The 16,816-nt window shown below is 31.4% G+C and overlaps 2 protein-coding genes across 3 annotated transcripts; one reads left to right on the top strand and one right to left on the bottom strand.

Annotated features, from left to right (window-relative positions):
• Nucleotides 1-1,538: 1,538 nt before the first annotated feature.
• On the top strand, nt 1,539-12,176 carry LOC132696789 (carboxylic ester hydrolase-like). The gene is given in 11 exon segments (XM_060661823.1): nt 1,539-1,761; nt 5,529-5,672; nt 5,922-6,069; nt 6,128-6,322; nt 7,286-7,485; nt 7,541-7,631; nt 7,634-7,705; nt 8,573-8,751; nt 10,392-10,542; nt 11,742-11,877; nt 11,958-12,176. Coding segments are annotated over 11 exon segments (1,710 nt in total). The 5' UTR covers nt 1,539-1,572; the 3' UTR covers nt 12,163-12,176.
• Nucleotides 12,177-12,512: 336 nt separating this feature from the next.
• LOC132696793 (protein takeout-like) lies at nt 12,513-15,763 on the bottom strand. Of its 2 annotated transcripts, none has more exons than XM_060661827.1 (5): nt 15,648-15,763; nt 14,123-14,363; nt 13,366-13,499; nt 12,735-12,884; nt 12,513-12,682 (listed from the first exon to the last, which is right to left on the bottom strand). In XM_060661827.1, exons 1-5 carry the CDS (start codon nt 15,739-15,741, stop codon nt 12,531-12,533), a joined length of 771 nt encoding a protein of 256 aa, XP_060517810.1. In that variant the 5' UTR covers nt 15,742-15,763; the 3' UTR covers nt 12,513-12,530. The 2 variants fall into 2 exon arrangements, with proteins under 2 accessions (XP_060517810.1, XP_060517811.1); XM_060661828.1 differs by lacking the exon at nt 15,648-15,763 and adding an exon at nt 15,485-15,549.
• Between the last annotated feature and the right edge of the window lie 1,053 nt (nt 15,764-16,816).

The raw sequence follows: 16,816 nt of genomic DNA, 5'->3' as shown, positions 1-16,816 counted from the left end.
AAAAAAAAATTGGATATTGAATATGTCCCTTCAAATATAGTCTTGCTGTATTATTTTATATAAACGTTTTATATATTTTTTATACATTTTTTAGACTAAATGAGAATAATTATTCAAATCTTAACTGGGAAAAGAGATAATTACGGTCCAAGACCGAAATAAAACATTAAGGAAAAAAACTGCAGCTTTGTAATTGTTTTGGTTACTTATTAGTGTAAAAACTATTAGGTTATATATATATCTAAAGCGTAATAAACCGCTTACATATTTAAAAAATATATTCTCAACACGGACACACATTACTATTACTATAACTATTCTTAGAGGATGCGCAAATTATAACAACTTGAAAAATTAAATTATTAAGAGATTGTGAGATTCTTCAAAGAATACGCCACAGAAAAATCGTGTGGTCACATAAAAATTATTTAAACAAAAAGTTGGATTTATGAATCATTTAGATTGGTTCGCCCATAGATAAATACAATAAAATTATACGATTAAAAAAAATAAAATTAAATAATACACTCTTTTGATATTTATTTTTTGATATATATATATATAGTGTTTGAACAGAATATATTTTTTGTTTTCTTTTAGGAATAATTTTGCTATCAAACTCAGGCTTATTTATTTTTTTACTCTCCAAATATTAAACTTGTAATAAACCCCTCAGTCGGTAGTAAATTTTGTTAAAACTTAATTTTTTCAGAATTTTTTTTAATTGATATTTTGCAACCTTTTGGACTTATTTCGAAAAAACCAAACTTTTCGGAAAGTACACGAAACAGGAATGCGTATTAATATACCAATATTATATACACTCTCCTCAGTTAACAATTTCAATCACTCGGTGAAATTAATGAATTAATGAATGTGAATAATATAAAAATAAATTTGTTTTCTTAAATTGCGTGAAAATTGCTTAAATTATGAGAACTACAGTCCGGCAACAAACTCAACGTCTTGCATCAGTAATTAAAGTGGTAAAAAAATAACTCGCTATTTCCTTATGATCTGTGTTAAGCAAGGTCACATTTTTCCAATTATCCTTGCTATCATTACAAGACAAATTTTAGTGTTACATCGGAGGAAAACAATTTTCATCAATTATGAAACGAATAAAAATTTTTAATTGTATTGTATTGTACTATATAAAGCTCTCATCACCCGTAACCGTATTTCTAAATTTTTGCACGAACTAAGTTTTAAAGAACTTGAAAAACCTAAAAATATTTTTTGTTCTTCACTTTCACTTACACTAGGAATAAAAAATATGTATGCCTGTTGAAACAATTTTGAAATAAAAAAATTTTTGGAGTCCTCAGCAATTTACTTCTAAAATAAATTTAATCAGATTTGTCGCTTTTGTATAAGCAGCAGTTTACATACTTTTAATTGAACTTTGCATGTATAAATTAAGTTGTGAGACATTCAACCGCTTACTATAAGTTCCCACCTGTTATATTTAAAGCAACTAAATTGATAAATCTTCGCAAATCTCTTACCAGCTCATATCTATCATTTATCTACTGGTAAGCGCGGCGAGAGTTCAAATTTGATTGGCCCACGATGAAAATCCGGGCTTTGTTTCTTGCATTGGTGGTTTTCGTTAGTTTTTGTGATGGAAAAATACCACAAGTGAAATGCGAAAGTGGTGTCATTAGCGGAAGCTACATGACAACTCGAAACGGTAAAACTTTCAGCGGTTTTATGGGCATTCCTTATGCTGAACCACCCATTGGTGATTTGCGTTTTAAGGTAAACATGGCATTAAAAATATGGAGCGAAAATCTTACTACGAACTACTAGAAACCAAACATTTTCATTCATTGGAAAATATTAATATTCCAAAAATAAGGAAAAGCAAAAAGAATTTATTACAAACTTTTGAAAATTCCGTAGTTACGTGGAATAATTGATTTGAATTTTTAGTTTTTAATTTTCCTCTTTTGGTACTTATGTAATATTTCATTCTTTTTGTGTTGATATTATTTCAATTACAAACATTAAGTGAAGTGTTTTACAAACGTGTTACTAAAACCCACGAATACTTTCACTACAAGTTTATAGGTTCGCGGAACCAAATTTTACTACTCTCTTTTTTCCAATCTGCATAATTATATACAATTTTGAGATCCATAGTCAATCAGAAGTAACTTATTTTATCAGTATTGGTCCTACTTACGAAATACGTATAATTAAATTTTATTTCGAACTGCCCGGAAAAAGGTTTATAAACATACATCGTTGTCGTAGCAATGTATTTTTTGTAAAAAAAAACCTTTGCTAGTATCTAAATCGAATCGGTATATATTATATATAAAATATATTACATATAAAATAAAAACATGTCAATAAATGATCATTATATCAGTTTATACAGGGTGTTTCAATAAACATCAAGATCTTGGGGATATAGTTTTGGAAATTAAACATAAGTTTTTTCCTATTAACCTAGACGTTTCCTGAAAGATCTTCATGGTCAATCTGAAAATTACTTATTGCAAAATAAAAGATTTGTATTAAGAATACAATAAAAAATTGACTCAGTACACTATTTAGATTTATTCTTTAAGTTAAAATTATAACAATAATATATTATTTTCATTATTTGTAACAAATGGTGATAAAAAATAACAAATAAAAGATAGTATTAATATCTATTAACCCTGCTATTGTTTCCTCGTGCAATTAGGATGGGCCGTTTATCTTGGGAAAAAGTTAAATAGAAAAGTTAATGGGGATATTACAAACCTTCAATTTATTTTGATGTGTGTGTTCAGAGTGGTTCATTTTTCGTGGGCTAGTATCAACATCCTTATTTTAAATGGAACGTCTGGTATATTGCTTCATTTTTTAATTCTATACAAAATTCTAGACTATATCTAAATCTAAATGATTTTAATATTTTTAATTTTTTATGTGGAAAATGACGTTTGCAAGACCTGAAATATCTGCCAATTTCTTCATTCGGAAGCATTTATTGTTTCACTTGAGTAAGTTTGGTTGTAGGCAAAGGACTGGAATAACGGATTTCATAAGAAATTTCGATACATAATAATACAGGGTACTCGAAAAATAAGATTAAAAATGATTTTTTTTTTAAATAATCTTGTTATATTTAGAATTCAAAAATAAAGGAAATTTTATATAACGTTTCATATGCCTAATATTTTTACTGTTGCCATATAAGTTCACTTAATGTAAGCAAAACAAGTGCTAGCAGGCTGCTTCCGTATTATGTTTAAAACAGAGGAAGAGATTGATATCTTAGTTACATATCGAACAATAAAAATCGGACCCTGGCGATTATATTAGAAAATTTTCATTAAGGAGGCGCCCCGAAAAAAAAGATCTTCCACAGGGTTTATTTTGAATAATGAAGAGCACCTTAATATTTTGTTGCATTTTGCAGACACACCTGAAGATTTAACACGAAATGCGTCTTTAGATGTCAAAAGAACAACGCTTTGAACGTGCTTTTAAATAAACAACTGGAAGCACTATAAGTTCTGTTCAGTGCAGAATAGTGCAACGGGATTACATCATGTTAGATTTTTGCAACAATCTTACCGATGAGTCCGTATTTACAACTTCAACTAAAATTTAATCGGAAAAATACCAATTACTGGAAAAACAAGAATAATAAAAAACATATGGAAGTTAGAAGTTCAGGTGGAACTTCTGTCAAAGTATGGTGGTCCATTTAGGGGTTCAGAATAATAGATCCAGTATTTTTTGATCAGAATGTAAATTCCCAACGCTACTGACAGCTTTTAAATATTATCTATCTCTTTGTTGAAAATGAAATGCCTGAAAAGGGACGTCGAAACTTAATTTGGCTAGTCAGAAGTCAAGAAATGAGTACCTATTTAAGACCATTAATTTTGGAGAATGGTAGTTACGCCTAGGAGCAACGACTTAACTTAGATTTTTTTCTATGGGATACACTTAAAGATTTAGTTAGTTTATAAACACAATCCGCCCACTCCCGACGAACTTATTCGTCGGATTAAGAGAAGGTATCGGATATTTAATGCTACTTGTATTGTATATATTGAACAACTGTTACAATTAGTATTATTCCTTGTTAACTTCTAATTTTTGATTGTTCGTTAAATACAATTAACTATTGTGTTTAACTTTTGGGTCCATTCCCTATAGTTTCTGAGATAAGGTAGTCTCCCAAAATAAAAGGCCCACCCTATACATAATAGTGCCTTCATTAAATTAATAAATTAAAACTATCCCACCTATATAATTATAAACATCTTGAAGCAAGTTGCAGAACAATCAACTCTTTTGGGGAAGACCTTAACCAAGAACAAATTTTATTTCAATTGCGTTTGGTTGAGAATTAGAATTGTTTTATTTTGGTATTTTTATATCAAAATACTGGGTCTTGTTGAAATAATGTATAAAAATTTGTTTGGCGATGGTATCAGTTAAATCCTTAGGGCAAGTTGCAAATACTACTCTTTAACAAAAAAAAACAGTGAATGTATTTTGTACTGAAAATGACGTGGTTTAAATATACTAATATTATGCAATGACGAATTTTTTGAAAATTTCCCTTTCTAAAAACAATTATGTGTAAAAATTGTCATGTTATGCCATTATAAAATCGACATGCGATCAAATCAAATAAATATTGTAATTAATTAAAACCGTTGAATATTTATTTACGCGCTCACGCACTTAATTGTGTATAATACGGTAAGGCATATCGAATTTCGCGCATTACCATCCCGTGCAGTTTAATCTAGGTTGCCGCAATAACACTTTCGCGCTTTTTGCGATTAAATGGGAATTTTCTGCTCGCTGAATCCGGACTATTTACTTACGGTTACTTATAACAATTAGTAATCTCGCAAGGATAACGAGAAACCAATAACAAAAAAAAATCTTTTAGAACCAAGCTCGAGGCAAATATTTTCGGGACATAGGCATTAAAAGGTGCTCGTAAGATATTTTAAACAATCGTAGCCTGCGTGCGAATTGCATAACCTTACATTGAAAAATATTGGCCCAACATTTCAAAGGCGAGATGGGAAAATTAATGTTGTTGCGATATCGGTCTTTTCTCACTAATATCGAGTGCACAATTTATAATGAATCATAAATCTCGGATTAAGATATAAAAAGTATAAAATATAAGAAATATAATAAAATAAAGACGCAATAAAAAGACTCAAGTGACTAAAAATGGTATTTATTATGGGAATAACATCATAAACAAAGGATATGCACAAATAAACTTTCCATATTCCATTGGTACAAGAAACGGCAAACATAAAATTAAACTCGCAAAAAGTAAAGAGTAATGACAAACAAATTCTCAATATTGACGAAGACTATTTTTTAAATAAAGGTTTTATCATATAACAAATTATTTTTCAACATTGCCAATATAATATTTGAACAATATTGAGTGGGCCAACTGATACAGTTTAAGCCTGAGCATAGAATTACAGGATAGGATAGGATAGGATAATAATATAGCGTATTTTTTTTTCGTGTTTTAGCCACCAGTTCCATTACCTCCATTTAAAGGGGTATTCAACGCAACTAAAATTCACCCCGTGTGTCCCCAAAGGGATATTTACCGACGGTCCAATATTTTCAAAGGGGAAGAGGATTGCTTGTATTTAAATGTCTACACGCCAAAGGTATTTGATATATATATTATAAAATAGTAAATAATCAAAAAACTGTAGCGGAATAGAAAAAAGTAGGTAGAGTGTTGACCACGAGCCATGTTATTTCGATTATTTTCATTTTCATATTACTGTGCTTATTTTGGAATGCATGATGTTGCTGAAAACATCGTTTCTACAAAAGTGAAGTGAAAAATGTAGTTTTCATCCATTTTAATCAAACAATTTATACCCGTTGCTTCTACGAGGAAACTTGTTTAGATTCCAACCCAAGATAGTGATTTACTTCCTGTGATGGTGTTTTTCCACGGGGGCGGTTGGCTATGCGGGGGAGGCAACTCGGAATGGTACGGTCCCGATATACTCCTCGACAGAGATGTGATTTTGGTCATCCCTAATTACCGACTGGGTAAGTATATGCATTCATTTAATAATAAGACAATTTTTTTAACAATCCTGTTATTTAGGTGCATTGGGATTTTTAAGTACCGGCGATGAAGTGGTGCCCGGCAACAACGGACTAAAGGATCAAAATTTGGCTTTAAAGTGGATTCAAAAGAACATCGAATCATTTGGCGGTGATCCCAAGAGTGTGACTCTGTTTGGTGAATCGGCTGGAGGAGCCAGCGTTCATTACCACATGTTGTCACCAATGAGTAAAGGTAAATGCTGTATTTAGATGTCACCAATACATTTAAACAAGCGCTTGATATCTAAATAATTGAAAATAGGGCGAGAAATAAATCGTTTGGGTTATTTTTAACGTAAACAAGTTGTCGCCGCGAAATTGCAGTTCTCATTTTAATTATTGAACTATGGATAAGTTTTTAAATTAATGTAAGGCAAAAAGAAATATTATAAGGCAACATTTATTCAGAAATTGTTCCACTGTAGCACATGGTTGCACATCAACTAATAGTCATGATAAATCATAGTTTTTGGTATCTAACTGAAATTTAAATTAATAACTTTGAAACATGTGTAAAAGATGTCTTGTAAAATATTTTCTTTAATACTGAATATTACTGCCCATTAGAGAGGTCTTCCAGTGCCAGCGGTTTTGAAAAGTTCAAGCAAATATTTTGATAGATGGCAGATGCGAGAAATAGTGAGACATGTGGTTTATCTCCAGTGTTGGACCAAATATCGGTACTGTTACTATTAATTTTGGATTTTCTTACCAATGAGATTTGTACATTTACTGACATTTTAGTAATTAAAATAAATAGTTTTAACAAAACCATGAGATTCCTATGATATATATACTATGTAATAAAAAAAGTGTACTATATCCATTAAAAAAAAATAAGCCTATATATACATAGGAATGGATTTGACTATATCTCAATGTCACACTAGTTTATTTTCATTATTATTCTTTATAGCCACAAGTAACTCCACTTAGTTCTCGATATGCGTAGGAAATTAAATTTAAAACAGCATAATTCTATTATAAAAAACTTATCGTGATTTAATATTCACTATAAATCATAAAATTGATTGATGGACTGACTTATGTCCTTGTTTTGATTTAAATTTTCCTTTTATCGGAACCGATATTTTTTGTTAACGCTAATTATTCTAATAATGAATACGTGCGTTGCTTTCAATATCACATATTTTAGGTCTGTTTAGTAGAGGTATAGCACAGAGTGGCACTTCGCAATGCATATGGGCCTTCGCCCCGAAAGGAGAGTCAGTCGACCACTCCAAAAAACTTGCTGTGACGTTAAACTGCCCGACGAACTGTTCCACACAAATGGTGGAATGTTTGAGGAGGATTGGGGATCCCCTGGACTTTGTACGAAACGACGTAATGTTTATGGTATATTGAACGTTTCCTAATGAAAATTAAAAAGTAAAAAAGTATGTTCTTTCAGGAATGGGATTTCGATCCGATGATACCATTTAAGCCTACAGTGGAACCAAACGTGGAGGGTGCTTTTTTAACGGAAGAACCGGTGACTATAATAAAGGCGGCAAAAGTGCTCAGGTACCTTTCGTCGTCGGTGTTACTTCTGAAGATGGCGGCCTTAGAGGAGCGGGTAAGTTCATTTCCAATGTACTTATCATGATTGTAAAAGGTTTGGCATGACCTATATAATAAAACTTACCTTTACCAATGCAGTGTTGCCATATATATATATTGAAAATATAAAATTCTAACTTACATTCTAACAAGATAGGTTGAATAAATATTATTTTGTAGAAAATCCTAGGTAAATAAATTTAATGTTTATTTACATTCACAAGTTACTCAAAAATTCAATTTTCTGAAATTTGATAATTATAAAAAATGATTTCTTGTTAATGCAACACAGTGTGTATTGCTATACCCATCTCCCACCGATTTTGCACCGTTTTTCAAGATCCCAGGCATCGGTTTAATAAGTAACAAAAAGTTTTGTTTTAACTCGGCCCAGTCAAGTATTTCATTAAAATTACTGGATAATTTCGCCTATCTAAAGTCAAACAAAAGAATTTGATTAGTTGCCACTAGCTTTGGGTACATACGACAATGCTGCATTTGCCAAAATATATATATATATATATATATATATATATATATATATATATATATATATATATATATATATATATATATATATAATGTTTAAAAGTTAGTTCACTAGAATTTTTAAGAACCACCTGAAGATTATTATTCATTTTAAAGATTCACGGTGACCAAGAAATTTCAAACGCCCTTTCCCTTATACAAAATAAATATTAGTATTAATAACTTCAGAGCATTATTTTCTTTGGCAATGGTGAGTATTAGTGTTGGGACAGAATTTAAAATAATGGAATTCAATAAAGAGAGATGGTTATTTTTCTACAGTCGTTAGTAAATTCTCGTTTTACCTATGTATTACCCATTAAGCATCTACTTAACTGTTGTTATCGAACTGCAGGTGTGTTAGGGAATCCGCATCTTTTGACGGAATTGGATAGGGAGTTTGACAAGGTGGTACCGATAAGTTTGATGTACCAGAAAACGGCTGCAGATGTCAGCTCGGTTACCAAGCAAATAAGACAATTCTACTTTGGCGGCGACAAAGTCAATGCTTCGAAGTCCAAGGAAGTGGTAAACGTAAGTGAAACCAAATCTATGTTTTGCACAGAATCAGGCAATTACGCAAAATTCTGCTGTAGTGATTTTTCAAATTTTCGAGCTGTATTTTAGTAGTGGATCTATGTACCCCTAATTACCTAAATAATTATAACTAAAAAAGGTTTTTAAAACAAATAATATCAAAGTACAAGCATATTAAAAATAAGTACGATGCAAACGAAACTTATCTTTCTTGAAATAGCACTTCTTAAAAAAATATATAAATTCTGACATGTATTCAGGATATGACAAAACATATTTTGACACACCCAATCTAGACAAAAAAAACATAAAAGTCAGCAAATAAAACGATTTTTTGGTAAATTCTACAACAAATTAACAACATATAGTTCACAGCTAAAATCTAAGTCATCATTCATCATTCATATTTGGCAAATTATTGTATTTTGATATCATTCTTTAGTTTTAATAGTGTAGTCCAAAAAAAAAAAATTTCATCCACAGCACATATTCGGGAGTCGCTCGGTAGACAAACACAAATTAAAAAAATGATTTTTATATTAGTAAGTTACTAAATGGTGAAGTTCTTGAAGGGATTCTTTTAGATTACAGTTGTTTGTTTGTGGTTTTAAGAAATTTTCAAATTTTACAATATTTTGTCTCTCATCTTATAGTATAGCATATTCTTCTATTTCTACAGAACTTAAGTTTACGATATTTCAGAAACCTGCTTTGAGCGACCTAAAAAATTCAATTACCTAATATTATCAATATAATTCCAGTATACTTCCACCAATTACTTGTAATTTCCATAACGAAATCATAGGTCAAAGAGGATAAAAAAAAGTTTTAATTGATTCATATTATTTTAATGTTTAATAGTATATTATGCAACCAGTGTGGTAAATGGCATTTGAGTTACAAGCTTATTTGGCACGACCGGAGCGAGTGCTTAATAAACGAGTGGCTTATAAAGTTTACCAAACGTGTTGCATACACTAAATTTTTTCTACAACCGTTATTTTTTGGGGTACATACAAAACGGGAAAATTCCAGCCGTTCGGTAATATCTCCGAAAACATCCGATTGTTCGCAAACCCGTGCAGTAATTTCCCGGAGATGTCCGAAGTGGCTCAGATCCGTGAAAAACAAAACTGACATACGCTAGATCGGTGTATAACTGGGCATTTTCGAGAAGCGAGTAGAAAATATAGAATAAGTCTAGAGATTCATCATAGATAGACACTTTAAAAATGTTATTTTATTTTTTTAAATGAATCATTCGAAAAAAATTCTTTGTATCTATTTTTGATATCAAAATTATTACCAGACGTTTTTATATATGCCATTGTTTTCACAGAGGCTTTATTATGTGTTTTAATATAATCCTTTAGCAGAGTATTATAAGTCGGTTTTAATAAAAGTTTAATTCAATAATCTTCTTCCTATCGTCGTTTTTGAAACAGGCGGTACTGCACCTTCAGTAGAGATTATATTATTAGTCCCGAAAAAAACAAATTTATAAATAAAAATCACTTTTAGATGTTTTTAGTACTTTTCCTCATATTTTTTAGCTAGTGATTATTAAAGAACAAACTAGGAATTCTAATAACCAATGCACCTATTGCGTTAAACTTCTTAGACGTGTTGTATTATAGATGTACACCGACGGGTGGTTTTTGAATTGCGCTGACGAGACTGCCGTGTTGCACAAAACATATTCGCAGCACCCCGTCTATTACTATCTTTTCGGGTATCGAGGTTCGGCGAGTTTCTCCAAGATATTCGGCGGGGGAGATACCGATTACGGTGAGTAAGAAACAAATGTCTTTAACCCATTTTGTCTGAGTCTGATATTTACTGGTGCTGGTTTTATCTGTGAAACAAAACTTTAGCAACAATTAGCGTCTTCTTTAGTATTAGTTTGTGCCTTGTGCAGTGAACGTTATAGTTCGTAAAATATGGCATTTCCGAGGTATTTGACTCAAAAGGAATTAGAGGTGGCTATGGAGGAGATCGTGATGGATGAGGACATTAACAATGAAAGTCGTAAGTATTATTTGGATTTACGTATTCTTATGTATTGTAGCATTCCATTCCTTGTAAATTTATGCTAAAAATAACGTGAAAACATATTTACAGAACATATTGATGAGGTCTATATTCCACCCGACGTAGATACCTTGACTGACGAAGAAGATTTGAACTATAACATAAATCTACAACAGTTTGGATATAGATATAGTTGGAACTTTCGAGTTATATACACCGAATGACACAGCTGTCCTTCAACAGTCCTGTAATTCATCAACTACTGAACCTGAATGGGACTCATCAGATGATGAAACCCTGGAATTCAAAACAAGACGTATGCTTTCTGCAAGAGACAAACTTGCTTCTTTCTACTGTCAAATGGAAGAAAGATCAGATTGAGTACACTCACACACCTATATCCGATGAATTTAGATCATGTGAGGAACTAAAAAAATAGGCTTTCTGGTTACCTCATGATTGTTCATACTTATAAAGCCCGTAGGAGATGTAGAATCTGCCACAGCCACACAATTTACGTTTGTAATAAGTGCAATGTGCATTTACATACTTCATGCATTGTAAAATATCACCAAAAATGAAACCGGGTGTTACCAGTGGTGCGCTCACGCACCATAAAATATTGTGCGTTTTTTTGTATCAAATCAGGTTTTATTTGGAAAACAATCTTCTTTTAGTTGTTTTCTGTCGAATTTGAACTTTCTTTTGTATAATTATGTATACATTATATGTTACATCTTATGTGCCCCAAAACATTATTTAATGTTTTTTCCCAGTGATTCGTTTACGCACCAGTATTTTTTTTGTATGTTTCGAGGTTTAAATAAATAAATAATTTCAGAGCAAAAAAGTATTTTTTCATTTTTTTTTGCTTGGGATAATATGGGTTAATTTTGACTGCACTTTTCTGCCTCACGTGACAATTTTCTTCTCAACGACGCGCGTGTGTATTGTAGGGGTATGCCACGCGGATGACCTACAATATTTGTTCCCTGTGGGTCTTGACCTTTTCCCAGACGTTAAGCCAAATGATGACGACATTTATGTGACGGAACTATTCACCAAGCTATGGACAAATTTTGCGAGAACTGGGTGAGTTTTTTTTCATAAATATTAGGCTATTTATACTTTTTCAGACATTCGGTAATTGAAAACATTCATTCTGTTTTAAGTGAACCTACGCCCGATGACTCAGACGAAACAATCCGCGAGAAGTGGCACCCTATACAGTCGGACAATATGGAATACTATTACATCGATTCCAAGGGCAGCGGGATGAGAAACGGGTTGTTGCTCGACAGGGCTAAATTTTGGAGGCAATTGAATGCAAATCCTCGGCTAGTTGAAAACGAAATAGGCAAAAGGGATGAATTGTGATAATATTAACATGGTTGAAAGTATTTATCACAGAGGTTCATTATTCTTTATTATTTTATTTCAGTTGAAGCATCTTACAAATTTTATAATGTAAAACCGATTAAATACTGATTCATTTTTATTTAGTAGATTTCTTCCATGGTAGGGCGAAGTTATCTTCAATGTTATTTTACTAGCTTTTTAATTATTACCAGTTGTTTAGTATATGGCAAATCACATATAGCATCAAAATTATCTTAATTTATTTGCGTTTGTAAATATGAATGTACGTATTTTATAAATTAAAATATATATTATTTCTCTTAACGAAATATTGAATAAATTAGAAAACTTTAGAGAGAAAATGGCGCTGGGGCCGGGTTTAAAATTCACTCGGGAAACAAAACCCGGATCGGATACTTATGAAATATTTTGTTGGAAAACTTTTTGAAAATTTTTGCTATTGTATCCTCAAGCACGGGTTTAATTTCTTTCGACACGCTCTTCCAGTTGTCGTTTAAAAATAGATTCATCGCTTCTCCTGCAACAACAGTAGAAATTAAAGTCCGCAAAGGGCTTCAAGAAAAGCTTACCTAATTGGGGTTCTCCGTTGAAAAGGTTGTCGAAAAATAACGAAGCCTTGCCGATGTTAAAATCGACGAAAAAATCTTTAATATTATAAAAAGTTTCATTGCCCTTTTGTAGCCTTTGAGCTTTCATGGATACTGTGGCGTCTATGTCGGCTACAAACAATTACGAAATTGCGCGGGGTGATTTCCTAATTATTTTTTAGGTAAAAAGTTTCTATAAATGTATGGTCAAAGTCAAAGGTTTATTTATATTTTTGTTTTTTCCGATTAAAAAAAATGGAATTTGAAGTTTTTCTGGCATGGAAAATTTGAATTTGTTGCTCATTAAACAATTTCTTGGAGAGGGCGGAATCTACATGTTTTTTCTCACTTTCAAAGGGTCTTGAGTTTATGTAGGACACCGTATTATATTTTTGGTATAAAAAGTAAATTCCTTAATCATTTTTACGTAAATTAATCGATGTTTATATTTTCTTTAATGCAGACTAATAAGTTTATTCTACATTTTTTTTATTTTTTGTATTGTATGCATTTTATATAGGTTATAGTAACTTTTTACTTTATAAATATTTGAAAAATCACCCTGTGAAATGTAGGAGTTCGTAACAGTGGTAGAAAGTAGAATAAAGCTTACTGTAATTGCCGTAGCTCAATCCTGATCCTTTGATCGGCATCATTAGAATCCTGCCGTCCATGGAATAGTTCGTGTTTACTTGTAGCCAAGGGAACCAAATTTTCACCTTTACTTTGTCCTTATCGAAGTCGAATCTAAAATAATAAATTGCTAAATGAAATTTGTGGCAATACACGCTGCATCAAAAACAAATTAACTACCTTAATAATGTTACGAATAATGAAAGACACCGCAAACACAATTTCCACGATTAGTTCCTGAGACATATGTTATTTAAAATTTTCCAGTAATAAAAATATATTGCTTTAAATTTTTACATTGCGTGCTTGGTTTATAATAGAAAATATCTTATTTTTGGAAAACTTAAAGCTGCTTTTTTTTCATGCAAAACCAAATTTTGTTCGAGCTTTGTTGTTTTCACATTTCAAATTGGCTGAAATGCTTGCAGTAGCAGAAACTTTGAAATAATAAAGTAATGACAAAGTAATACGACCCCTACAGCATTATTTATAAATAATACACCAACAATGGGACTGCTTGCTGCCTATTTTTAAGAAATAAATAAAAACTACAAGTTTATTTTCTCGAAAATATGCAACTATATAAAAATGACTTTTGCCATTTAGTGATAGAGATCAGTAAGTATTGTAAAATTATATTCTTACTTCCATTTCTATAAAAAGAAAAGAAACGCCACAGAAAACTTCCAAAAACTGGATATCTGTATCTGTATCTGTATCTGTATCTGTAGACTTACCTGACATTTTTGATTACAAATTCTGAGGGTCCGTGTACATTGATGTCTCGGTATATCGATTTGACGGATACCGGTCCATTTCCTTGATCTATGATCACCTCCGGAATAATCAGAGGTTCTATACTAGGTATATCAAATTCAGGAATACCATCGACCAATAGGGGACGCAGGGTTTCTATCGACTCCTTCATGCATTCTTTCAGCTTAGTGTCAGACCTCCGGCAAATTTTTAAAAATGACGCTAAAACATATTTAGATTAATTTACAATTACGCTGAATGAGGCGGATATATAAAAAATAGACGAACACCTTTGTACATGCTTTAATATATTTTGTATTTATGTTCATAAAAAAATAAGAGCTCTTTATTATTATTATTTACTCGAACGAACTTTTGTTTTATTTAGGGTGAATTAAAGCATTGATTGATTGGTTGTATCTTTATTAGTGAAATGAAATATAAGTTGTGTTTACATAAAGGCAAAATCCTTTAGCAACAACCATTGTTAGCTCAAAATAGAGTAACTTGCCTATTTTTAGGTTAAAATATGTAAAAGCACAGCAGACTTAGAAACGGATACCCAATTGCCGCTTTCTTTGGAATGAAAGTGGAAACAACTAAACATCCGTATTTAATGAATGAATGAATGAATGCATTCCAAACTTGTTACTTGGTCTGACATTTATGTCAGGGAGTTTAATTAATATACATACATGAGTCCCTTCATAAGTCATTGCATATATAATAATAACGATCTTTACTCTCTGACAATTTCATCTTGAGAACTATAACTATAAATACAATAAGTAGTCAACTATATACACTCCGGCAAAGTAATAGTGAATAGTATTTGAAATTTACTTTTAATCAATGTGGTAAACTGTGAGCGACTAAGACAAAAAACGTCAATATCATTACAGAAGTCATTCAATCATTTCATCGACCGATAGAGAGGACCTTTGATCAAAAAATTGTCTTGCAGTTACTAATGAAATACAGGTGATGCCTTTACACTCCTTAAAGGAATATGAAAGTTCAGCTGTCTCAGTAACTCAGAGCAATCCGCTAATGAATTGCACGAATCATTCCGCAGAGACACACAATCAACCACACATTGAATATATCAATATATAACATATCCATGATGTTGTGTTTTATTTTACATGTACCTAATACGTAACACGAGATTAAAACATTTGAGCGGTACTATATATATTATACATCTAATTTTTAGCTTCGTCACTTAAATGAAATATCGCAAGCAGCTTAAAAAAAAATTAATTAATTCCAATAATTTTTACAGTTTTCAAGTTATCACTTTATTTATCACTCCGTCATATAAATAATAAATAGTTGTATACCATTATAGAACGCTCACTCTGTATAAACGACCAGCAACCAATACAAACGAATGAATATAGTTTACGCCACTCTATTTATTAACTAATTCGTTAGACGCGTCTCCGAGAACCGAATAAAAAAAATGGTTACGCCATTTAAGAAAAAAAATGATGAAGAACTTACGTAATGCGTCTTTTCCCTGAACGGCCGGGGTCTCCAAAGCTACACTAATTATTGCTATCAGGACCAAGTACACGTTGATGTTACCAGTTTTCATTTTATTTCTATAATTACGTCGGCCGCTCATAACATCGGTAATGACACGCATTTGAAAAAATTAAATTGCGGGTCAGCACTAAATCAAATAAACATTTTGTAAATTTGTTTAGAAAATATTAAAAGAGGCAGCTCTGGAAGCGCATGACCCAGTTTTTGCCAAGGTTGAATAATTGGCGATGTTTTTCATTCGTTATTTTTTGTCGCATCAGGAATGAAGCAAATTTAGTTGCGGATCCTATGTAAATCAATTTTTTCTCATAAAGACATGTATTGAGCTGAGAACGAAAAGAAAAATGGCCGACTAATTAGTTTTCTTGGCAAGGGAAGAGTGAAATAATATTTCATATTGACAGTTCTCTCTTTTCTCTGAAACAACCAAGCGATTTTTGTTAATTGTAAATCACAATTTATGGGTGTCACAAGAATCTACCCTCAGCCCATTGTTGTTTTATTGTTTGTTATTGTTACACAAGTAACGCAATATTGCTCTTTGCGGGCGATACGAATATTTATTTCAAAAAAACAATAAATATTTCATCCCTTACAGCAATAAACTGTTTGGAAGGACAGCGGGTAGTAAGTTGGACAAAATTATTATAAATAATTAAGAAATTGTAATTTGAGAAACATTGTTTCACTTTCTTAAATTATTTCAACTATTGAAACTAAAAGTATATAATAATTAATTACAAAATTTTTGTTTGTCATTAATATTCCATTTCTTATATACAAGGCCTTTTTGAAACCTATAAATGATTGCCAATATACAAATATTCATTTAGCATTTTCACTTCAGAAAAGCCGGGGTCAAAGCGAGTTTATTATAATTAACTGATGTTCTCTGTTGACATTACATATTAATAAATTATGATCAGTAGCCCGTTTTCTTTTACTCAATCCGAAGATTTTATATGTTACTTGTATATAAGAAACGGGTAAAACTAACTTACAGCTTAGGTCTCTCTTTGATCATATTTTAAAACAAAAATTAGCTTCATTTAGTTATATATTTTTACTTACTTCTTACTTACTTACTACCTGCCTATTTAATTGCTATTTTCGGTTTACCACTT

Source organism: Cylas formicarius, unplaced genomic scaffold (assembly GCF_029955315.1).
Source record: "Cylas formicarius isolate icCylForm1 unplaced genomic scaffold, icCylForm1.1 PGA_scaffold_1__22_contigs__length_36826433, whole genome shotgun sequence".
Taxonomy (NCBI): domain Eukaryota; kingdom Metazoa; phylum Arthropoda; class Insecta; order Coleoptera; family Brentidae; genus Cylas; species Cylas formicarius.
Note: the sequence above shows the minus strand (reverse complement) of the source record. Positions and strands in the feature narration are given on the sequence as shown.